The 25,119-nt window shown below is 45.3% G+C and overlaps 1 protein-coding gene across 5 annotated transcripts in view; it reads right to left on the reverse strand.

Annotated features, from left to right (window-relative positions):
- MAP3K4 (mitogen-activated protein kinase kinase kinase 4) overlaps positions 1-25,119 on the reverse strand; it is a 516,131-nt gene that overhangs the window by 293,026 nt on the left and 197,986 nt on the right. For all 5 annotated transcript variants that reach the window (XM_069607700.1, XM_069607697.1, XM_069607696.1 and 2 more), the window contains exon 2: positions 14,018-14,223. In XM_069607700.1, coding sequence (XP_069463801.1) covers positions 14,018-14,223 — 206 coding nt within the window. The remainder of the gene's footprint in view (positions 1-14,017; positions 14,224-25,119) is intronic.

Below are 25,119 nucleotides of genomic sequence, written 5' to 3' on the forward strand. Positions count from 1 at the left end.
ATACTCCGCAGCTTCCACTAGATGTCGTCCTATGCACAGCATCTGATCTAAGCAGATTTCACAAACATCAGAAATATGGGATACATTAATCACCGTAATCGTATTTCTGATGCTTGTATCTGCTTAGATTCACATGCTATGCATAGGCCGACATCTAGTAGAAGCTGCAGAGCATTACAGTTGTTGTTTTTGAAACTCCAAAAGGAACGTTGACGGGGCGTGCCAGTAAAAATCCCTAGTGTGACGTCCACTGTACCCATGGTCCTTCATCCTGGTAATACACAAATACACTTGACTTTCAAAAAGAAAAAGAAGCTGAATTTGACAAATCACGCTCAGTATGGCAGCAGCCTGGGTCTGCCTGTAAGGCCAAATGTGCATCTGTTTAAGCCTCATGTTAAACTTGAATAAGTTTAAAACTTTACTGGCATTTGTTTTGTAACTAAAATCCACTCAGTTTTTATTTTACATTCTGGGGTGATTTTACAAATCAGGCTGCTGCCATACTGAGCGTGACTTGTCAAATTCAGCTTCTTTTTCTTTCTTCCTTTTGAAAGTCAAATGTATTTGTGTATTACCAAGATGTTGTTAGTTTTGTACATATTTGTCACCTCCTGGTAAAATTCTTCATTATTTTCTTTAAAAGCAATGATGTAATCCAAAATAGTTTACACAAGCTTCTATTTTTTTTTCTTTCTTGTAAACAATTCTATTTTTGTCTACCATTGTGTCTTGGTGGTTTTGTGTCAAATACAATATCTACTGCACAAGCATAGTATGTTAGGCAATATCTTTTTTTCTAAATTGTATGAATCATTCATGATAGCTACCAGTTGAATCATTTCTGGCAGCCTCCCAATTAGTTGTCGAAATACTAGTTACACGGGAACAGGCCTTTGTCTCATTTCATCCTTCTAGTTTAAATCAGTTTTCCACTAACTTTAAATATGGTCAGAAAGCAAGGTGAATTTCATACTGAAAAGTCTACAGCACTGTAAGTTACCTCAGTCCCCCATTGATATTGTATCTTGGATGATTTCGAATTTCAGATTCCCTGGTGTGTGGGGGGGGGGGGTGTTAGATGTGAGTATGTTAATTATGGCATGTTTTGTGCCACAAGTGTGACTAGTCCAGCACCTTTTTTGTGAAAAGAATTGTATTTGTTTTATAAGCGTGGATAATCCCACGCTTGCATCCTCTGGAGTTCATTGGCCCCCCTGATACAGCTGGGATGGTTTGGGGCTTTGGCTCCACTAGGGTATATGTATCTATGTTGTGTGTTTGTGCTGTGTGTGTGTGTGTCATGCATGTGTTTGTGTGCTTCATGCGTGTGCAGGTCACGTAATGCATGGCCATCATGCATGTGTGTCATACTTATGATATGACACGCGCGTGCAATGTGGCTTTGCGACTGGCTTTTGTGTGACTTGAGTTTGTACATGTTTGAAATGACAGAGGTGAAACGGAAACGATGGCTAGAAGTCATGGATGCATTTTGAAAGTGGCAAGTCAACGTTGCTGCTGTGTTCTGCGTTGCTTGGAGTCTGGTCATTAGCTGAGCTGTAGACCAAACACATGATGCTACCATTGAACAGACAAAAAGAAGTCTAAGCACGCACGGCACAGTGCTACAGGCAAAATCTGCTCTTTAAAGAAATTCACCACCTACGACGCAGATACGGGAGAGATAGGTTGACGAACGGACACATTTTATTTGTTCAATTACCAAAATGTGCAATGGCTCTGTCAGGGTTTTCTCCTACAAGCAGCTTTAGCGTGCATTAATAAAATACTCTTATTACACCCGAACTAAATCAAACCGAGAAACACACTCACTGGATGGATTTCATGTACTTTCGATGGAAACTCGTCTCTTTGTAGTTATAAAAGAAAAGGCCGGGTAAAATGAATAGATTCAACTTTAAAAAGGACAGCAACTGGAACATAGATATGTATAAAACCAGTTGCGGCTGCCCAAGGCATGAGCAGTAAGAACCACACACCCACACAAAACTTATTTTCAGTTAATGTGAAACGGGCGCTGTCGAACTGGAATCTCTAGAATTACACATGTCAGATGCTTGCCCTGGTTATTATGGGTGCAGAAAACCTTTCAGCGGCATGAACACATTCAGTCACCAAATGCCCGTGCAGCGGAGAAGGGGTTAAAGCGGCTTGGTCCTCTCCGAAGTATTAATTAACCCGTGCAGCAGTCAGGGATTCTATTTATTGGAAAAGATGAGAGAACAAGAATACAATTCTTTAAACAAATATACTAGCAAAATAAGCAGGTAGCGGCACCTGCTAAAACTGAAACCAATGGCCAAATTGCCGTTACGAAAAAAAAAATAAAGATTTGGCATTTAGACACGCGTGAGTGGCAGGGTACCAAACACGCTCAAGGTGATGATGGAGAACGTTTCGTCAGCGAATCGGGACCTTAAAAACATATTTGGCAATGCCGGGGGAAACGGAGGCAACTTCTCGGGACAAGCCTGTAACTAACTGTGTGTTGTTCGTTTCACTTAGGACGCACTGACTGGCAACTTCCCCGAGAGTACAGGTCGCATTGTCCTTGCATCGCAGGTCACTTCCACAGCAAGCTCAGCGGTGCTGCTGATTGGTGAATTGTTGAGGGCTCACAGAGTTGCTGGGCTGATGCAATCTGAGCTGCGTAGTTGCAACGCATGCTGTGACCCGGGAGTGGACGGGATTGGCACCGGGCGGGACACGAGGCGACTGCGTTTCCGTCCATCAGAGTATACGCCTGGGTTGCAGTGTGTGGCTGTGCATGTGGGAGGCGCCGCAGGCGCGGTCGTTTCTGTCAGAGGCACAACACCTAGGTGAACTAACAAAGGGGGACACTTGTCACCAGGCCGAGCCACTGGCAAGAAAACGAACACCCACGTTCCCCACGTACTTCCAAAGGCATGATGCCTTAACTCCACACAAGCACACACTTTCGCCCCTCACCTAAGCGTTTCTCAGAAAGATTCCCTGAAATATGAAAAAAAAGTCCCAACAAGGACTCCATCTGATTAACCAAACTAGCTTATACCATGATCCCAGCATTGGACTACTACTAAACTATACCCCAGATTTACTCCCATCTTGCCAAAGGTAGGCAAGATGGGAGTTATTCTGGGACAAGACAAACACGAGCATAAATTATATTTGCAGCATCAGTACTTATGGCTGCTATCAAACTTCTTTTTGGATGCAAACAAGGACATTATCTACTAGTAATTCACAGAATTACTTGTAACTAAAACATGTCAATGACAGTAGCCTACCCCTTTCTGCGATGAACACCCACAAAACCAGTACCCATGTGAAAAAGACAAGTCTGCGTCATGCTGCCGATATACTCAACTCCGGGCCGCTAGGGGCTACGGAGGAGCAAGTAAAAAGTTACTCACGGTCGATACCACTGTACTCCTAACCAACACTCCCCTTTGCTCATAGTATGGAACGTAAGGCAATTCGGTCTGGAGACCGGAGCATGTGCAGCACAGCCTTTAGAAAATGAATGCATACCGCTTTGAGGCACTGAAACTCTTGATTGGTATGCTCTACACGCGCCCAGCTCCATCCCCTTGCACGCTCCTCTGACTCCCCTCCACAGTCCTTTTCTAATTTATTAAAGCTATGAGCTGGACTTTATTGGTGTTGTAGAGGGGAACAGGGACTATGGATTAAGAGTAAAAGCGTAACCACAGAGTGTAACTTTAATGTACTCCTACGTTATGATGCCTCTACCACACTTTTTGAGAGACTCTGCAAGCATCTGCATGAAGAGAGGAGGAAGAAAACTAAACTCGACCCCTAAAACTAGAAATCAGAATTGTAGCCATTTAACGTTGCTTAGAACTGATTGATCTACGTCATCATCCCTGAAGATGGTGTCCTACCCAGAGCCCGCACTGGGCATGAGCGGTTGTGCAGTCATCCAGCTGCCACCTTTATATAAGTGTATTGTGAAGGGGCTCGGGCTGCTTTCCACCAGAGTGCTCTGCTGCATCACCCACAAGGCCCTGCCAACCCACTAGCCAACACATGCAAGGCCCTGGGCCAACTCCCCCATCAGCAAACTTGGTCCTGCAGGTCCTACTGTGGCCTCGCAAACACTTAACTACTTCTAGCTCTGTTACCTGCAAGCAAATCTACAGTAAGCTCTTGGCTTTGTGATGGTTTACTGAAGTAACCATTCTTTTCGACAAGACCATACTACATTTGAACGATTTGTTGATAGTAACTGTAATGGGTAAATGTTTCTTGTGAAGCCCAGATGAATCCCTATTTAGCTACAGTCAGACAAAAAACAAACGGTCTCCCTTACTTTCCCGATTACTTATTTGACACATCAAAAGCGGGGTACTTTTTTGTGGAACTTCATATTTTCTTAACAATCCGGTGGCATGATCACACAGTACCTTTTGTTGAACAAATTACTTACCTCATGGTAATTTTTTTCTGATGGATGTTTCTCCCACAGATGCTTCATCTCCATTCTATTATATATTTAAAGTCAGCTGCCCTCAGAATGTGTTTCGCCACCGGGGAGCAGTATGGCTCTGTGTCAGTGCCAGGTCGCCTTAGGATTTGTACTAGGCATATGCCTACTCAGCAAAAAAACATATGGACATAGATTTGCGTGAAATTATTTTTCCAGGTGGATTCTTGGAATGGCATTAGTTTGGGTATATATCTGCCATTTTAACTGGTTGTTGATTATTGCCCTAAAGTTGGCCATTTGTTTTTAAAGAGTTGAAGCATGTATTCTGCATCTCTTTGGAGCATAAAGCTTTTATGCACTTTAAGACAAATTTTAGGTGTTTTTAAAGTTTTTTTTGTAATTGCTCTTTCTCGCTCTTCCTTATAATTCTCAAATCGGCCTTTCAAATTCTCTTTTCAATCCAGTGCAGCAGAGGAACTTGGGCGTATGGCGATCGCATTATTTTTAATTAACAGTGGGGTAAGGGAACATATAGGTGCCTCTAACTTTGGCGGGTTTTTATGCATGGCATTTGCTTATATTGTGCGATCTTTCATTGGAAGAGGGTTGTGCAACTGTGTCCTTGTCCTTTCCTGCAATGCCAATTAGGGAAGCTTCTAGTTCCCTTGGGAAATGTTGTGAGCCCCACGTATTGCAAACAGGATTAATTTTCTTGTTCTAATTTTTCTGCTTTTCCGGCCTGTTTGTTGGGCACAAGGTTTGTTTTTGCAGCATCTCGTGTATCTTCTGATACCACCCCATCTTGGGATAAGAGCAGACTGTTGGAAGGAAAGGATGGACCGAGGATCATCAGACCTTGTTCACCTGGTGAACAGCAAGAGCAGCAAGAAATGTGTGACCGTGTCAGCATCACTCTTCATAGGAGCCCTTTCTAGCCAAGCTTGCTCTTGTTTCCCAGCACAGATATATTCTTCCAGGAAGGTAATCTTAGAGCTAATACCAAACAAAGTTTCCTTTTGTGTTTTAAATTAAGCTTGGATTTTTCCGATAATTTAACTAGTGAATTAAGCACAAAGTTAGTCAAGGAGGAAAGAAGGCCCAGAGACTGGAGTGCTGCTGACCGATAGGAGTGGGCAGCCAATGCCACTATGCCGTATTTGTACATGAAACACATTTGGCTGTGTAGAGTTCCACAGGAGATCAATGTACTAGGCCCTCTGAGTAGAAATTGGAGTAGAGAGATTTACTGACAGGCCTATGGTTCATTTAACAGCAAGGAGTCACTATGTTTTTCAGGATCAAACTTTCAAATGATGTGCAGATGAGCCAGTCTTCCAGGTAAGGGTAGATATGGATGCCATCCTGCCTCAGAAGAGTTGCGACAGAGGCCATGATCTTGGTGAAAACCTATACGTTTAGCCAAGTTCATGAAAAGATGCCATGCTAGACTCTCACTGTAACAAATTGGAGTACTTTCCAGCAAAGTTTTCAGAGCAGACTGGCCTGCAAATTAAACAGAATCTTGCCACACACAGAGTTTGCCGCAATGGCCTGCAACTTTTGGCTCTCCAGATTACTATTCCCATCATTCCTAGCCAGTTGAGTCAATGGTGACTCAAAACAACTCAAGACCCCGGCACTAGGGGAATTTAAATGCACGGTTTATTAACCTGGTTGAAGCCACAGAAGGAGTCTTTGCTCTACTTTGGTTGCTTCATTCGTTTAGCTGGATGGAATCTGACCGGGCAAGACAGTTGATGGAACCCTCCAAACCCCTGCAGAGTCCAGGGTTTTGGCTCCAATAACGACCTGGTCGGAAAGGCACCCATGGAATGGCTGGGGAGTTCCTTTGAACTTAACAGTAGACACAAGGCTTAGTCCTGTCATTCCTCATGAAAGCTAAAGGCCTTTCTTTAGCCATGCTGTACGTCATACATCCTCCCTCAAAGCACATACTCCTCGCTGTACAGTCACATTGCCGTACACGGCTTGCAAAATCTACTAGCCCACTCGCATTGGCAAGAAGATTTTACTAAGCACGAGAACCATTTCCATGGTAATCTACCATGCTGGCGGGTATGGGGATGTCTGAAACTTATTTGACATTTACTGCAAACAAACTGTCTTTGCAGCAAATAGCAAATAGGTTTCACTGTGAATGGATGGCCTTTTATGTGGCAGCATTGCACTAAATATGAAATGTGCTTATGGTGACAGCACCTTTTTACAGATAGAACTGGTAAACATTTTGTCATCCGTCAGTATGGGGAGAGTACATTTCTCTTAGATCGAGTGTGTAAACTAAGGCACTCTCCCTGCAGGTCTAGTGGGATTTTTTTGAAGGATTTGCAAGGTCTGCCGTAGGCCATGTTAAGTATCTTAACACTGCAATATTTCATCTACTAGGCAAGTAAAGCACGGCTTCTGAAGATACATAGGAAATGTTTATCAGATATCTTGCACCACACAGACAGAGGTTGTCCCCTACCTCTGCGTTTCTCAAGTGGAAGTACAATAAGGTATTGTCTGTTAAAATGTCTTTACTATGCCAATCTAAAAACCGTTGGCGGAAGTGGAAGATTTGAACTGGGTGTTGGGGAGGACACAGTAAGTTATTTGGTATAATTAAGGGCTTATGGAAAGGACAGCACTATGCATGATCGTCTTGTCTGCTTGCTTGCCTTAACAATCAACAGGGAATGCCTGATTCAACACCTGGTCCTTCAGGTTAAACTTATCACAAAACTCTACACACTGGACCAGTGGAAGAGAGGGATGACCTCTTCTAATATGTTTGTCTTTTCATAAATACTGACAAACCAATTCATTCAGTATTGACATACATTCACTTTAATTTAAAACATAAACATTTAAAACTTCAATTTTACACATTTTTCAAAACGTTTTGTAAACATTGCCACATTAGCTACAAAAAAGCTCAACTAACATTTCCACTTTCCTACCATTTACTCACTTTCATTCTGCATTACACTCATATCTCATATTCACTTTTTCTCTGATCATTTACATTTGGTCACCCTAATCTACTGTTGCATTCCTATCTAGTTCCTTATATCTACTAAAAGGTAACTCAATCTGTGTAGCTCTAGTCACAGATGTAGATCATCTACACGTGTTTCAGTTGTCTCTGGACTATTTTTTAAGTCCCCTAATGAAGCAACGTTCTTCAGGACGGGAGAGACAGCAACCTCTCTAGGTCCTCTCTCGTTTGGTAGGGTGAGCCACAGCACCTACGCTGTGTAATCTGTGGGGGTGATTCAAACTAAGGAGTTTAGCCACCTTCAACTACAGGTACAGAACCACCACAATCTGGGTAAGCATCAAGATGTAGGACACTCAATCATCCACTTCCTGTGTCTTCCTTTTCGTGTCAGAGTCAACTTGTCTCTAGCAGGGATCTTTCTTCACCATCAGGCAGTTCTTACTCTAACAACGTTGCTGGTGAGAGCAACGTTATTAGAGTTGCTCTCTATTAGAGTAAGAAGATGCCATTAACTAGACAGGCATGTACCCTGATCTACGAGGAGATGTTATGAGAATGTCTTGGGAGGATAGCTCTGCGGCAACATGCTCGCCTTGGAAACAAGATGACACAGTGCGACAAAGGTTCGATCCCTGAGTCGGCGCTTAGAAACCTCTGGGTATTAAGCATGTTATAAATAGCCTATCATATCATATGACCGACCGCCTGTCCTTCCTTTGCTGCCTGTCTTCAAAATGGATGCAGAAGACTATATCATCAGGCAACAATGCCCAGCATCATTTTTCAGGATTGCAATTCTCTGCACCGTTCATTTTCTGGCCAAAGTTTTGGAAAGGTGTGTTAGGGAGAATTCTCCAAAATGGCTAATTTCCCTTACCTACCGAGTCCCTCAGCTGCTTTGCTGGATTTCTAGGATTTATTTTTTGCACCTGGTAAGAGTGTGAGCCTTTTTCCCACTCTTACATGTGTTTTGCTGTGTGTGTTTCAACATTTTTTGTGTTCATAAACTGTGGAGCCTCACCTCCTTTTACTGTGTGTTACACAGCACCTTCAGTGCAGTAACACAGGGTTGTCTTTTAGACTTCCCAACTCAGACTGTTTTTCTTGGTAGAAGCCTGCGAAAAAACGGTGAACAAAGGAATCAAACCCGGTTTGGCGTGCAGAGTAATCACAAGAAAGACTTTTACAAAAAGAAATGGCGAATAAACCCAGCCAGAACCGTAATAAAATATATATGGTCTAGCGGGTTTAAGTTCAAGGCTACCAAGATAGCCTAAAACAATACCAAGGTTATTTAAGATAACTGCGGTACAAAAAAATAGGGTAGTTACCACTGCCACCAGCAAATTCTTGATGAAAAGGGAGCGAAACAATGCTAAAAGTGAAACAGACAAAAAGGGATAAGTATTAACCCTTTCCAGTACTCCAGGGGAGATGGTTTGTCCTGGGTCTGTGGGTTTACAGAGGCTAATAAAGTTAATGGCAACTTTACATGTTCTGGGAGACAGTGGTCAGTCCCAGGAAAACAGTCTGAGTTGGGAAGTCTAAATGACAACCCTGTGTTACTGCACTGAAGGTGCTGTGTAACACACAGTAAAAGGAGTAGGTGAGGCTCCACAGTCTATGAACACAAAACATTTTGAAACACACACAGCAAAACACATGTAAGAGTGAAAAAAAGGCTCACACTCTTACCAGGTGCAAAAAATAAATCCTAGAAATGCAGCAAAACTGCTGAGGGACTCGGTAGGTGAGGGAAATTAGCCATTTTGGAGAATTCTCCCTAACACACCTTTCCAAAACTTTGGCCAGAAATGAACGGTGCAGATAATTGCAATCCTGAAAAATGATGCTGCGCATTGTTGCCTGATGATATAGTCCTCTGCATCCATGTTGAAGACATGCAGCAAAGGAAGGACAGGCGGCCGGTCATATGATAGAATAGGCTATTTATAACATGCTTAATACCCACAGGTTTCTAAGCGCGGACCCGGGGAATCGAACCTGTGTTGCACTGTGTCTTGTTTCGCGCACGTTGCCGCAGTGCTATCCTCCCGAGACATTCTCATAACATCCCCTCGTAGAGTAGGGTACATGCCTGTCTAGTTACAGACACAGGTCAGTCTTCATTTATTTTCAGCAGCCTTGAAAAGGTCCAGTAGCTCCAGCATAGGGCAAGTAAAACCTCTTGGCCACATTACAGACACTTTGCATTGGCGCAAGTGCAGTTACACGGCCCTAGACTTTCGTTGCATTTTTCCAACATAGCCAAGGACTAGAACCAGATAAAACATCACCCCGGTGGGAAAAAATCCATTGAAAGAATGCTTTTGCACTACAGCAGTTTTTGCTTTAGTCCCAAGTGCGCTTGCACCAGTGGCAATTACACTTAAACAGCTGCACAGTTTCTGCAGTACTGCCTTAGGGGCGTGCCACGTGGAAAACACAAATGAGCTCATACAACATTATTCCGGGTCAAGGCAAATCCAACAGCCTGCTTTGTCCTCCGTGTCTCTTCGCGTGTATAAAAAGACAGGTTTAGCTGGAGCGTCACATCTGTGTGGCCTACCCATGGCCCAATGCAGCTGCAGAGTGATGGGGGGAGGTGGGGTGGGGGTTAGGGAGCTGTTCGGTCATTCGCTTTCACGTCCCCTCTTAGTTCTTAAGGTGCGGGCTTGACTTCTGAGCCCTGGTATGTATTTGACTCAGACGCGTCAATTACAGTAGTGACGCCGGCTTTTTTTCTTTTTTTCTTTTTAGTCCAGAAACAGTGTTTTACTTTCATCATTCATTGCTTTCCCTCGAACAGAAATAGTGACTCAGTGCGACTCACTTCACTGTCGGCAGCACTTCGGCAGAGAAACGCCTAGGGAGGCGAAATCCCAAAAGAGGAAGCAGTTGCCTCCTTGGCCCACCACACGGCATGCCAGTCACCACCACCGCCTCCACACAAGCTTTATCTAACAGCAGCGACAAGTGGAATTTGTCCTGGTAAAAGAAGCAACAGTTTCCTGCAAAAAGAATGTGTCATTTCACTTTCCCCTTTTAAGTGGTTCTTGCGTCCGAGCTTTGCTGGCAAACGTTTTAAACTTTATAATGCTATATATCCTATGGAATCCTTCGTTTGGCTTCAACCTAAAAGTGACCTGTCTGAACTCCACTCGCGCTTAGTCATAGAGTGATACATGGAAGCGTATTCATTCCTTACACATCTCTCTCTTCGTCAGTTCCCGATCCTATCCGCTTCACCCTCTTCAGAGGGGTACCATCGATTTACTGGCTTGCGAAATAGATCAGTATATGGAAGTTAAACGCATTTTTCTATAAACCACCGCATTTCCATTTGCAGATTTGATGGAAGCATGCCGACTGTGGTCGGGACTGAATGCAGGGATGTTGATAGGTCTGGAAAATATCCGGGGCTACCCTAATGTCGGGACTGTCAGGCCACAGGGCTAGCTAGACTTTTGGTTGTAGACCCTGAGCTTCTATCCGAGGCTGCAATCGAAAGACCAGGGGGTATATCCCCCTCAGACCACCCCCCCAGCAACGCCTCTGACTGAATGAATGCATGACGTGTCTATGGGCATTACCCCTTGCCAATAGTTCTGCTCATCGGGACAAACCATTCTATGTAAGTACAGGCAGACTTCAGTCAGAGGCTTTTCTCTGTTCGGAGGCTGGAGCAATCACATCACTGGTTAAGAACGCGCCCTCTTTGGGGTCAAATTATTAACAAGTGATGTCTCAGTGGCAGGAATTCAGAATCCTTGTAAAAGGGTTTTTAAAAAAAAATAAAGCGATACTGTGCAGGCCACCGCCCGCCCTCAGCACACGTGCACTCACCCAGGGTGCAAGGTTAGGTGGGGCAAGTGGATGACTGGGGAAATCTATTCTCACTAGCTATACTTTGCCATGCAAATGTCATGTGTAACTAGAATGCCAGACAGCAGATCGCCCGAGAGGTAGGTGCCAGGGCAAACCAGCTCATTAGGTAACCCAGATCTGTCACCCAGTCTTACCAAAGTAGAATTGGTGTTATGCAAATATGGACAAAGAAAGTCCAAAATCCATTTAGAAGACCAATTCCCAACTCTGCTGCACTTCACATAAGGTACGGTCAATGTAATGTTTAGTCCTGAACAGAAGAAACCCAGATACCTTAAGTCAATGCTGAACATAGTGAATTGAATGTACTTATTATGTCTTCGGTGATGTCCTTGTCAAGGCCTTGAATTGCTCACCTTGGAGCAGTGAACAGTTAAGTGACACTGCATACTGGTTTCTGAAGTCATATTAGTTTAGTAGCACCAAGACGATCAAGGGGTACCGTTCAAGGCTGGCGAGACAAGCAACCATCGTCAAAATCCTCTGAGCAGAAAAGAAGAGTCTTCTAAGATGGTTGGACCGTTATGTGAAGTTGGAGGCGAAGGTGCCACGGCAGGGTGTTTGTGAGAGGAGAGCCTTGAAAATAAAGGGATGTATCCTCCAAAACAACTGAAAGTGGGCAAGAAAACGGTAAGATGGTTTTTGGAAGGCCTCAGTTGGGCGTTTGGCCGGCAGGTAGTGAGACAACGCTTTGGAAAAGATATCCAGGGGCGTTTCCATGGACTGCTTGATGTAATTAGACACAGATTTGTGAAGTAATGTGTTGCAGTGTCGGGAGCCAGTACAGGGACATACATGATTTTATATTGTATTCTGAATAAAGTAAATGTCTACTCAATAGGGAGGATATTTAATAAGAATGGTCAATCACAAAAAATGATTTCCCTCCTACATGTGTCCTTATAAGTCTAATTTCAATATAGAAGGTGTTATTTTGCACTCCAGCGTTTCAAAGGCTGCAGACACACCCATATTTAAGCAAGAAGGCACATTTTATACTTGATCTCGGGCTGCATGGGTGCGGATCATCAATGGCAGGGCAGTTCTGGTGTTGGCTGAAGCTCCATATCAAAGTGGATCCAAGATATTTGCTGTCCTAAGAAAACAGAAACGGTTCAGTGGCTGCTGTTTCAATTGGCTTGGAGTAGAATGCAAGGTTGGATACCAGGCAGCCCTTGTTTTCCAGGTTCTAAGCACGCCTCAGGACTTCACGCGCGACACTTTGCACTACTCAGAACGCCATGTAGGCACTCCGATGAGCTATCCTGCGTGGCCTAAATGCTGCATTAACTTTATCAGTGCGTGACTTGTTCTCCCTCAACACATCGGTGCGTAAAATGCTCCAAGAAGAAAACAGTACTTCGACTGGAGTACACCTCTGGCCCCCACGCACACCACCAGACATTAGCCACCCACATAACACAAGCCCCAACCACAGACCCTTTAATGCATGCAATCAGACCACGGCAGGCCAGCATTCAGTGAACAGACGTCTCTGTTTTTGGGAGGAGTGAGGAGATGGAGTAGCCCAGGTTTTTGACACGATTCGCCATTCCCAGCAAGCTCCTGCAAGCTAGTAAAATTTCCCACTCTTAAGAGAAGGCTTTGACGCTGGATGCGTCGCAGTGCACTTTTCTGATAAAGGATGAATGCCGTTCAGGTTAGAGCTGCACGGAAAGCTTTCTGTGAGGGAGAGAGTGCAAACATTTCTTATTGCTGCCAGTAGATCAGATGACCCTAAAAATAATGAATGGGGGTCCGGAAAAAAAATCCAATGGAAAAGAAGCGAGCAAAACTGTATAATCAAGAGGGCAGGAACTAGGAAGTGAATGAAGGGGATCAGTGGGCGCAAATAAAAGGACAGCAGAGCAGGGATATAAAATACATGGGCACCCATTGACCCAATATTGTTCCATGTGTGCCACCCTCAGAATGCATCTTTACTGCACCCAAATACTCTGCAAGAAAACTAAAAAAAGAGACCTCCCCGAAAAAAGCTAGACTGTTCAAATTGCTCGTGAAATTGACAATAACCCTATAATAGCACCAACAGAGCCTGCAGATACTGCAAATAAAGCTGGAATTATATGAAATTATATGATAGGATAGGCTATTTATAATGCGCTTAATACCCAGAGGTTTCTAAGCGCAGACCCGGATTCGAACCTGTGGTGCTCCGTGTCCTCTTGCTTCCATGGCAAGCATGTTGCCCATGAGCTATCCTCCCAAGACTCAAAGATTCAATTCTGAAATAACAGGTTACTCTATATGTGAGCTTTGCCATTCTAATACGTTGTGTATATTTTTTGTTGCTCAACCATGAATGCCCTTCTTCAGCGTCTATCACATCGACTTGCCATAATTGTCCCCTTTTTTTGTTGTTTTTTTTATATTGTGCAACATGCCGGTCTCCAGATTCTGAGCGCAGGACCAGGTATCGACCCTGTGCTGCTATGCGTTGCCTTGTTTCCAAGGCGAGCCCGTTGCCCCAGAGCTATCCTCCCAGCTCCAGGAGGACCATCGTGAAAAGTATTCCTCCTATGCCTCGAACACTATAACTATGTAGCAATGAACTTGACGCAAGACTAGAGTGCTACAAGGCCTTACCAAAGGGAGAGAACACTATTCGAACTGCAAAATAACATTAATATGATGTCCTCATTTCATACCTTTTATGGTGGAGCGGCTAGTCGGTTTCCCTACGTTACTCTTCAGGTGTTTTGTAGACATGCGTTTCATCTGTCTGGGATTGCTGGGAGGAGAGGTGCCGTAGAAGGTTTCAGCATTCGACTCATCTGAAAAGTCCTCAGATTCCGATTCCAGGTTCTCAGACCCCAGCGTTTCACTTGTAGCATGTTTTGTCCTGTGCCGGTGCCTGAAGGGGAGACGAACAAGTATATATGTTACTCTCTCCAACATCTGCAACAGCATTCAACCCATCCACCTGAAACATTACTTAGCCTCCCTCCACCTCACCAGTGATGCAAGTCTTTGCGGTTACAATGTGATCAACTCCAATGCATCATTGCCGCGAATGGGCTAAGCATGGCCAAGCTTGAAGAAAGTCCTCTATCAGTAATAACATATTTATTATGGAGTACATTGCAATTTGAGTAGCCCCCATTGGTCTCATGCATTATTAATGAAATCTGCGCCTAGATGTGACTTGCTGCTTGGTTCCTTTGGGATATGCGCGTCATAAATCCCAAATCAAGGTATGCTCCAGAGACGGCAATATAAAAGCAGACATCTTACCATTTAATAATTAAGAGTAACTGAAATACAAGTGACCAATAACGAGATAAGTAAAGATACAGTTCACTTAATATGTGATGAAAACAAAGCCAAACCTAAGCAAAACAATGGAAATTGACTCACATTAGCAAAACCAAACTCGCCATTCTGTACTGAGGAGTTAACAGGAATGCCAGACAGCCGGGTCCCTACACTGAGCTTCAAGAAGAGTCTAATGCTATTCCTGGAGCACAGAGATTTCAGAGTAAAAACACCAGCACACAAGAGGGATGGCCAACCCGCTCCACCGCACATTCATCAGCCAGCATAGAGAGCAGCATGCTATCCACAACTTCCACGTCAAATTGTATTCAGATTGTTACATTACATAATACAATAATGGGCTTATATCACACTGCACAACAGAATGCAAGTTTAAAAAAACAATTTTTTAAAATGAGTGTCAGATCGCTCGACTTTATAAGAAAAGTCATGTACTGCGACAGCAAAAATCTAAGGCGATACGGGTTATTCAAATTAGCTTTTCTGAGAGCCTTCCTCGAAACAATGCTCTTGGTCCTGTGAAAAGGGTCAACTAATTGCTTCAGGTACCGATCACAGAGGATTATGTAAAATCAATCTTTTGTACATGTATGCTGAATTGGAGTGCTCTACACCTGGGGCTATATGAGAAATATCATTCCTTTCGGTCCACACACCAGATAGAACTATGGGTCGCAGGGTTATGAACCTTCAAGAGGGTCCTGAGAGAATTGGAACGATTCGGTCTTGAGTTCAACTGAGAAATTATGTTGGGACAGTGTTCGGACAGACCTTGTTGTGAGCGCCAATATATGTAGCTTTGATGAGCCCTAATAGTTTGACGTCAACAGCTACCAGGAATTACTTTTAACTTCTAGAGCAAGGGTGCGGCATCAACAGATGACTCGTAAGCAGAGGTCACCTTTTGAAGGCTCTTGATTAATGGAAAAAAAAAACAAGGGCATAGGAAAGTCTGGGGGAAAGGAGGCCAGGGTTTCAGAAAAAGAATCAAATCAATCTCCCCGATGGACCGTAGTCCTTCAGTTCATTCCTCTCTTCCTCAGTGTTCCCCTCCTCAGGCATCAAACACAAACTCACAGTCCTTACAGTTTTATGTACACCATCCTCCTTTCTTGGATGTATCATTCTTGCCAGAATGTTATATGTCGGCTTCTTATCCTGGTCAATATGTTTGCTTCTCATCTTGATTATTGTGGCAGCGCCACCACTGGGCCGTATCCCAGCTACAACCACATGAGTCACCTGGATAGATTGTGGTAGCTCCTTACTTGTTTAACAAAGGCTACATTTCCTCAGTCTTCTCCAGACTAATTCAGGAGTCTTCCCGCTCTCTCTGCTACTTCTTCCTCCCCCTCAATATGCACGTTCTCAGCATTATCTCTTTCCATTTCTCCTCGATCTGGCCACCCCCCCCCTTGACTTTCTGCTAAGTTCAAAACTACCTACTCCTCGTCTGCTTCCACCCCTCTTTCCTGCTACACTTCTCCTCTTCCACCTCTTCTCCTGCTGCTTGCAATGTTCACGTTCTCACCTCATCAACCCCTTTGTGATGTGCTCTCCTCTCTTCCTTCTCCTTTCACCGCTTCCTCACCAGCAAGTGCTGTCCTTTCCTGTCCTCCCTCCAATACTTTTACATTGTCTAAATGCTCCCGTCGCCACCTTTTATGTTCACCAGTATACAGCTCCTCCGCTTCTCATCTGCACTTTTCACCTCACACCAACAGTCTCCACTACCCGACACCCACTACTACTGACCATTCCAGCTTCCCTTTTGTAGGCCTGCTGATTACTTGATTGCTGCATTATTTCTAGGTGTGACTTGGACCCATTGGCCATCCTGAATTGGCTGTGACACACCGGGACTACAGTTGTCACAATTCAATTCCTTATATTTGCGCATGGGTCCACAGATCAGGGAATTCAGTAATGCCATGCGCTATCATGGAATTATTCTGCCCTGTTCCGTGATTTGGTATGCACAGTGGTGGCTCAAGCTCCTGTGCATCAGCATAGCATTTACAGCTGTGAGGGCTTGCTATGCAAATTGGCAAGCTGCTGCACACGAGCAGTGGACACAAAAGAGATGTCTGTTTGCACCAGTTGTCTGTGTTAATCCTTCATAGCTCAGCCGTGTCTGCAGAAGCTACCACGTGAGGGGAAGAATCGCGCGATTCTCACTGCTGTTGAATGTTCCTCATTACACGATGCTCCATTTCTCTGCAATTTGACAATTACTGAATGGGCCGTCTGGTACGCCAGAAATAGGAGGTGGGCAAGAAGACATGTTTCCAAGGGTCTCAAGTTTAATAATGTAAAGACAATGCCCCAACTCGCCCTGCTTCTATGATGATGAAGGTTCCCTACCCTAGAAAATAACAAAAGGGTGTAGGTCAGGATGTCTTACATAAACAAACCTGGTCCTCTGTGCAAACCAATGCTACTCTGTTAACGGACCCTGCCACTAATAACAAAAACATATCTTGGCCTTCAGAAGTGTTTTTTATTTTGGCTTGTGCTGGCTGATGCATAACCCCCATCAAAATGGCTCTCAAACTCTCCTCTTTGTCTTTCAGGCCTCCGCCTGCTCGTACAGTTCAATCATGTTTTTTGCGTTTCTACATAAAAGGGGCCTCCAGGCACCCTCAACAAAGTCTTGCTTATCTCGGAAAGTTTGTTCCTTAAATGTAACACCTGAACTTGTAAATTCTTCACGTTTCTAAATGGTGCCTCTTGCTCACTCCTACAAGGAATTTCCATTCCTTTAAAGCAATAGACTTTCTTGGGCCAATAGGGTCCTCCTGCCTCTACTGGCAGCGTTGAGTTGTCATGGAATCCCACCCATCTTGAGGGGATTGGGTTCTCAGCATGAACTGGGCTCTCAGGTCCTGCACACCTATTGTTTCCCTGGTCGCTCTGACCCCGTCGCAGGGTCTTGGTTTCAGACCCAACTTTCTCAGGTGTTTCTCTTCCTGTTCGGTTTCTTGTACCCACTCACAGTATCTTAATTTCAAGCTCACCCCCCACCGGTGTGGTTCTATTACTCTCCGGTCTCTGGTAGCTCTTTAGCCTACCTCGAATTGTCCTCACCCCCTTGTTGAGTGCCTCTGGGCTCTGCCGTACTCCTCATTCTTTTATGTGCTAACCGCGTACCTGCTGTTCTTTGTCAGGTGAGGCGTCTGCTCTGGTAACTGTGGGACCCCGCTTTTCAGGCCGTCTGTTCTCCCACAGCGATGCTTCGTTCAGGGTCATGATTTATGTACACCACTGTGGCAGTTTGGTCTCTCTCTTCTGTAGACGAGGGTGCCTTGGGCTATCCGCCCACCTGGACTCGGCAGCATTCCATGGTTTCTAGAATTCGTCCGAACACCTTGTGTGCGATGTGGTCCTGGGTCCAGGCTGCGCAGGCTTCGACTGAGCGACCTTGCTCAGGCTGAGCCTCCTGAAGTAGCTTGTTCCCTCCCAACGACTGCATTTATCAGCAGGTAAGTGTTTATGCCATGTTACGCTCCGCTCTGCAATGAGATGTAACACCATTGGTTCTGTGTTTTTGGCAGCAGGGTAGGACCAGCAGCCAAACAAAGCACACTAAAAGGCCCCTGTACATTAATAAGTGTTCAGCCCCATGAATCGAACAAACAGTTGGGACTCTTGGGTTATAGGAGATGTTATAGATTTTTCACCTGGGGCTTCCTGGTCACCTAAGGGGGCGGGAGGGTGGCTCACCCCCATTGAGATCCCGCTTGCACTGTCCCCTAGGCAGTGGGTTGGGTTGCATGCTCACCTTCCTATTTCCAAAGGGCGTGTCCCCCCCCTTGAGAAGGGACACATTCCCTTGATCCGTCACAGGGGTCAGCAGGCTATTCAAGGGGGTTTTAACACGATCAGGAGTATTTAAGGCTGCTGGGAAAGTTTGGCCATGCGTTGTGCCAGCGGTAGTACAAACAGGCTAAAGAATCTGTGGGATCACCATCTACTTCCTTACAGGGCCTACATCATGTAGCAGGTGGTGGTGGTATCCCAGCCTCAAGGTTTTTCTAGTCCCTTTCTCCAGCCGCAACGGTTGTCACGCTCTCCAGGTCTTTACTGCCATAAAGTGTATCCATGTGGCATTCATTCTGTGGTTAGTGACATGTATAAAGAAATATCAGAACAAAAATGGGGGTTACCCAGTGCAGTCAAAAAAACCGAGAAAAATATCTCAGAAACAGAGCCCCTTTGTTAGAACTGCATTACTGACAGAATCTGTAAATATTTATAAACCCCTGCTGATCATAGTCCATAAAAAAACAATTACTTTCGACGCATGTAATATTACCCTGCATAAATCCTATTTTGACCCATTTTAGTGAAAATTCTCAAGTTCAAATTAGATATGCATGAAGGCCCAGATTTTCTGGAATGTAATAATCACAGGAACAATCCTAACATATTTCATACATAGTGCAGAAATCTAAAGCATTTTTAGCAGCATACCTGAACATTTGTCAAAAGATTTGAACTAAAACCTTGCAGCTTTCTGCAGCAAGCACAAAATCTCTATAAGGTGGAGGACAGGTTCAGAAAGAGTGTTGACCAGTAGAAAGTGCAGCTACTCATGTAACATCTCGCGCTTAGAAACTGGTCTCTGGTATTAAGCGCGTCATAAAAGAACAATTATAATTAATTAGGTCTCCTGTGGTGCATGCAACGTGTTACTTTCGCTTCACTTCCTCGCCGAGTCTGCTAGAGGTCGTAATTGCGGATGATGTTAGTGACTTGAATAAACGCACCACTTCGGTGAACATCTGCCATAGGCACAGCTATCCATTCACACACTGTAGAATGCAGCTACGACTATGACAAATTCAGTCTAGACAGTCACATAATCGCCTCACAGTGAAACACCAGACTTGCCTCAACACCTCTGCCGTTAGAATACAGCAATATCCTATGACAAATTTCAGGCTAGTTGGGTACATATCGAATCTCCTGCAACAGTGCTCTGTCCTGAACTCCCTCAGCACCGCCCATGTGCTTGACCTATTCGGTTGCTTACTGCAGCCTAGCAAGTACCCTAAGTCCTAATCTTAACCAAATGCATACATGCATCTTAAGCATCCTCTTAGAACTTTCTCATACCCGGACTTCAGTCCCATAGGGCAATCCTACCACAAAGTGCTTTGAGGACATACAAATGGGAAAAGGCACTAAATAAATGACTACTACAATACAATACTTCACAAGTGTTATGGGATAGACCAAGAACACTTTTCTCAGATATATACTAGGAATGAAAACTTTTGCCAAAAGGCAGTGCAGCTATAACATTTCCAAGTCCAATAGAGTGAAGAAAATGGAGAGGGAATGAGGGAAAGAGAGGGGTGGTTGTATTTCAACCAGCTGAGAATTGTAAAGTATTTCATATAAAACGAAAATGGGAAAAGATTTCAAATAACTGTGTCCGATACAGAATTTACGGTTTAGATTAGATGGAGAAAAAAAAGCAATTCATGATTTTCTTACCACCTGTCCTTTTGAAATCTCAATAATACGTAAGAATCAAATGCATTTGGGATAGAATGTATTGAAAGTCTCTTTGGGTTGGTGATGACTTCTGTTTAAAGAAAAGAAAGAAGAACAGAACTAATTTCAGGTCTGCCAAAGGAGATTGTATGTCAGGACCCCGGGTGATTGATTGATTGATTTGGTATTTATGATGAGTCTATACACAAGTGTTTCAAGGCGCAACAAGACAAGCGAGGGGAACAATGGGAGGACAAGACAAACAATTCTACTAGGCCTTGTGTCATTCGGATCATGCAAGTGCGCAGCGCGAAGTGCTGGGAGAAGACGTGGGGGCAGTGCAACAGGCAAGGCTATAAGGTAAGTGCGAGGAAGGCAGGGAAACCAGGGTGCAGTCCCAGCCAGGAAGTGCAGGTAGGCCAAGTGGCAGTGCTGGGGGCGGGGGGGGACAAGATGGGGTGAGGCAGCAGAGCGCGGATGGCCAGGCGCGGCAGTGCAGGTGGAATGGACAGAGGGAGTTCCTGGTGCCATGTATGACTCAGAGGGCACTGAGCTGTCAGTCAGGCGAAGTAGGCAGAGCAGGAGGATATATCAGCAGGGGAGAGAGAGAAGGCAGAGGAAAAAAGAAAGGTCTTGAGAAGCTTCCAGACCTTAAGGATGTGCGGCTCAAGTCTGAGAGGGTCAGGTAGGCCATTCCAGAGGGAGGCACCTCCAGAGGAAAGAAATATGTCCCCCACTCGCTGCTTGGCGAAGCATTTGACCCGCAGAGTGTTAGAGGAAGCCGAGCGGAGGGCTCTAGAAGGAAGGTATTTAGGAAGAGAGAGTTGAATATACTGTGGGCCACGGCCCCAGAAAGCCTTGTGGACAATGCAGAGGGTCTTGAACTTGATCCTTGCAGCCACTGGGAGCCAGTGGAGGGATTTCAGGGCTGGGGAGAAGCGGTCCCTGGGCTTGAAGCCAAGGACAAGTCTTGCAGTCCTATTGTGGATTAGCTGAAGAGTGGCGGAGTGTACAGTTAGGAAGATTGAGAAAGAGGCTGTTCCAGTAGTCCAGCCTGGAGAGAACAGAGCTCTGCAGACAGTGAGCTTCTGGGGGAAGGTGAAAGGGAAAATACCTTTGAGGAGGTGCAGCTGGAAATGGGCCTTCTTGGCAAGGTCCGTAAAGTGAGGGGAGAAGGAGAGAGGAGTCGAAGATGACCCTAAGGTTTTTTGCCTCACAGGAAGGTGAGGGGAGAGGGCCCAAGGAGGGCGGCCAGAGTGAGATAGCGAAAGCGGGTGCAGAAATCCTAAGGAGAAGAATCTCAGACTTACTGGCATTAAGGTAGAGATCGTTGGAGGCGCACCAAGCCTGAATAGCGGATAGTTGGGAATGAGCGAGAAAAGGGAGGAGCCGAGTGTCCATCATCTGCATAACACTAAAAGTTAGAGGAAAAGGTGGAGATCAAGAGGGCCAGAGGCGGCAGATAAAGAGCCAGTGCGAGAGGATAGAGCCTCCACATGTGGAGAGAGAGGTGGTAGAGAGAAAGGTCCCAAGCTGAACCTGGGAGGGTCGGTCCAAGAGGAAAGAGGTCATGCCAGGGCCTGATCCATGATGCCCAGGTTCTCATGGAGTCGATTAATCAGGATGGCAAGATTGACTGTGTCAAAAGCAGAGGAGAGGTCCAGGAGGATGAAGACAGAAGAAGAGCTGGAGTCAAGGTTAGAAAGCAGAACTTTATGGTTTTTCAGGAGAGCGGTTTCCGTGCCTCAGAGCTCTGAAGCCAGACTGATGGTCATGGAGACAACCAACAGATTCAGAGTGGAGGGTTAGCCAGCTTCTCTAGGAGTTTGCCCAGGAAAGGAGTGATGGAGATCGGACAATAGTTTGCCAGGCAGGAGGGGTCGGAAGACGTTTTTTTTTTAGCAGAGGGTGCACAAGGGAGTGCTTGAGAAGACCAGGGAAATATCCAGTGGCAACGGAATGATTACAGAAATCGGCAAAGGCTGGAGCGAGAAAAACAATGTTGTCCTTAATGGTTCTGGAGGAGCAGGGGAGCAGGGGAGCACCTGTTTAGAAGACGCTTTCATAGATGGGAGGGGATTAGCGGGGGTGACCAAAGGGGGCTGAGGGAGGGAGAGAGGGGGGAGAGAGATGAGGAGGAAGAGAAAAGAGAGGACAGAATGTCCTGGGCCTTAGTTGTGAAATGAGCAGCCAGGGCCCTGCAGAGGGCCTGTGTGAATGTAGAAGAGGTGGAAACTGCAGAAGGATTGGCCGGCTCCTTGCAGATGCTCAGCTATTCCGCACTTGCGTTTGAGAGCGGCCAGATCAGAGTCATACCAAGAGTTACAGTTTGCAGCAGGCTTCAGGTCGATCCTCATGACAGGGGCAAGGATATCAAGGGGGTTGGAGATAGAAAGATGGAGGTTGGAAAGTCGGAGAGTGATCTTTCTTTACTTTTCATGCTTCACACTCAACAAAAAAGAAAAAAACAACCATACAACATCTCTAAATACTGCATTTTGATGTTTTCAGCAATCCTTACATTTCTCTCTCTGCTAGTTAGTGCTCTTTAATCTGCCCAATCCACCTCCAGATCTCCTTTTCCTTATACGTCATATCCTGCCTGGAACCTGCCCTTTGTTTTCTGCTGTTCGAAGTCCAGCATACCTTTTGGGGCAGCCATATAAATGAGAAGTACAATTTATAGGCTGATAGACATGCTAAGAGGAGGGGTGCATATGCTGTTTTGTGTTTCACCACAGTTGTGTTTCTGACACATTTTGCATTTCTCTTCCCACAGGGTTTCCTGGGGTGCATTTGCTGTTTTAGTTTTACCACTGTGTTTTGTCAAATTTGCTTCAGCCTTTCTTCATCCAGAGCCTAATGCACTGAATCCTAGGGACTACAGTCCACACAACCACAAACATCTGCTATACACACTGTTTGACTGCACCCATCCTAAACATACATCACCCTCAGCCCCGAATGGCACCTCCCATAAAATACAGCCGATTCCCACCCAACATTCGGTCCAGCTGTTCAGATAGCCCGACTCTTCTCAACCCTCTGACTCTGACAATTTTTCACAACACCCGTCCCCTCCCCTACCCTCCCCTCATAATTAAGGGCTGCTGTTAGGAACCTAGCCACTCCCTACCTACCTTTGTTATGGCTATAAATGCACACACAGATTTTACAACTCCTTGCATGACTTCTCAATCCTCTGACTATGGTCTTCCAAAGGGCCTGGAATACCAGATAACATAACATAACACACACACACACACACACACACACACACACACACACACACACTATGTCACATGTTTCCCCCTTTCTCACCTGTTTTCGCTGCTGGATGGATTCCGTTGTAGAATTTTTCTTCCTTGTGGTTCGGGTCTTGTACAAGCCCGCTCGGCCGTCTTCGGCTTCCAGGGTTCGTTCAACTTCTTGCCCGGGATCGATAGTAAACTCCAGGAAATCCAGGAAAAAATAAGGGGAAGAAGCACTCTGAGGCGGGTGCACGGATTCCGGGAGAAGGTTGGGTAAGAAGGAGAAGGGAATAGAATGGAGCAAGAGTCCGGGAACCAGGAAAGCAACAAAGTTCCGTGAAGGCGAACTACGGAGCACACGTCTAGCCACAGCTAACAGTAGCATTGAGACGTGCGGAAGCACGGGGGTGTGGCTATTTTATAGTGTGTGCTGCAATGAACGCGAAGACTGGTAGGCAGCATTCAGTGTCTGCCGCCATATTGGTAGTACAACAGAGTGTAAGCCCCGCGATGACAGGGACCAGGAGGTCCAGAAGGGGCGTGTCCGATGGGTCATGACACTTGACAGATTTAGAATTGATGGTATGTTTATTATACTGATGGTTTGAATGGATCATCTCACTGCACTGCCTCGTCATCCATTAAACCACAGCTGAGGAAGCTGGAGACTGGTTGGGTGGCTAGGGAGTAATACGCACATTTTTACTCGGCAGGCTTTTTATGTGTACAAATATGAAGCCTCATGAAGCGTACATTATCCACACCAAGGGGCTCTGGAGATTGAAGCGAAGTGTGCAGTGAACCGTGTAGCAGCACACAATGGAGATTTACCAGTGCAGCCAGCTAGCAGCATTGGAACAGCAGGCGGGCAAACATTCTGAGATGTCAAGATGCACACACAGTCATCGCCAAGCTCAGAGTTGCTGCTGTGCATTGCGGTTTGGAGGGCCTAGAGGGCACTGTGGAGATTGCAGGGTAGTAGTCACTACAACTCCCCCGGGATCAATGCGCACTCCCTGGCGTGCTGCACAGTGCCTCTGTTACTGTTCTATTGTTTATGTAACTTCCCGTGTGCGTTTTGCTGATTTAGTTCCTCTTCTTGGCTCTAACCTGTGTTCGGGATACTGACTTTGACCAGAGAGGACCGGCTAGTGAGATTAGATCCCAAGGATGCAAACCTCACACTCCCAATATTTCAATCACACAGAAGTTCCTACGGATTGCTTGGGAAGGCCAAAAGCGGAGGTTTAAATTACTATACTTCAGCCAATCTTCCTCCCCTTGGTGCTTTACCAAGCTAATGGAGCCAGTAGTAGCAGTGATAAGAGAGGTTTAAGAGTCATTATATATTATGACAATGTGATCCTCACAGCGCAGGAAGCAAGATTTCTGTCCGAGTAAGTGGACTGGATCACCAAACTCAAAAAGCCTTGGTTTCCTCATAAATTGAGGGACGTCGGATCTAAAGCCAGCCAAGAGGCTGGAATTCCTTGGATATGGGGTAGACATGTCCAAGGGGATTTTAGAGCTGCCAGCAAAGAAGGTGAGCTTGATAAAGATAGCGCTGAAGTCAGCCCATTCATTGTAGTTACTCTGCTACAATGAAAGTGAGGATGGTAGGGTTGCTAGTTTGTTACTTTCAACACTTTCTTCCCTGCGCCCTTCCAATCTAAGACTAAAGACTTGGCATCTTAAGTTCTAGCATACCACTACGTGATCTT

The sequence above is a fragment of the Ambystoma mexicanum genome, chromosome 4q (assembly GCF_040938575.1).
Source record: "Ambystoma mexicanum isolate Mex_15411 chromosome 4q, UKY_AmexF1_1, whole genome shotgun sequence".
Taxonomy (NCBI): domain Eukaryota; kingdom Metazoa; phylum Chordata; class Amphibia; order Caudata; family Ambystomatidae; genus Ambystoma; species Ambystoma mexicanum.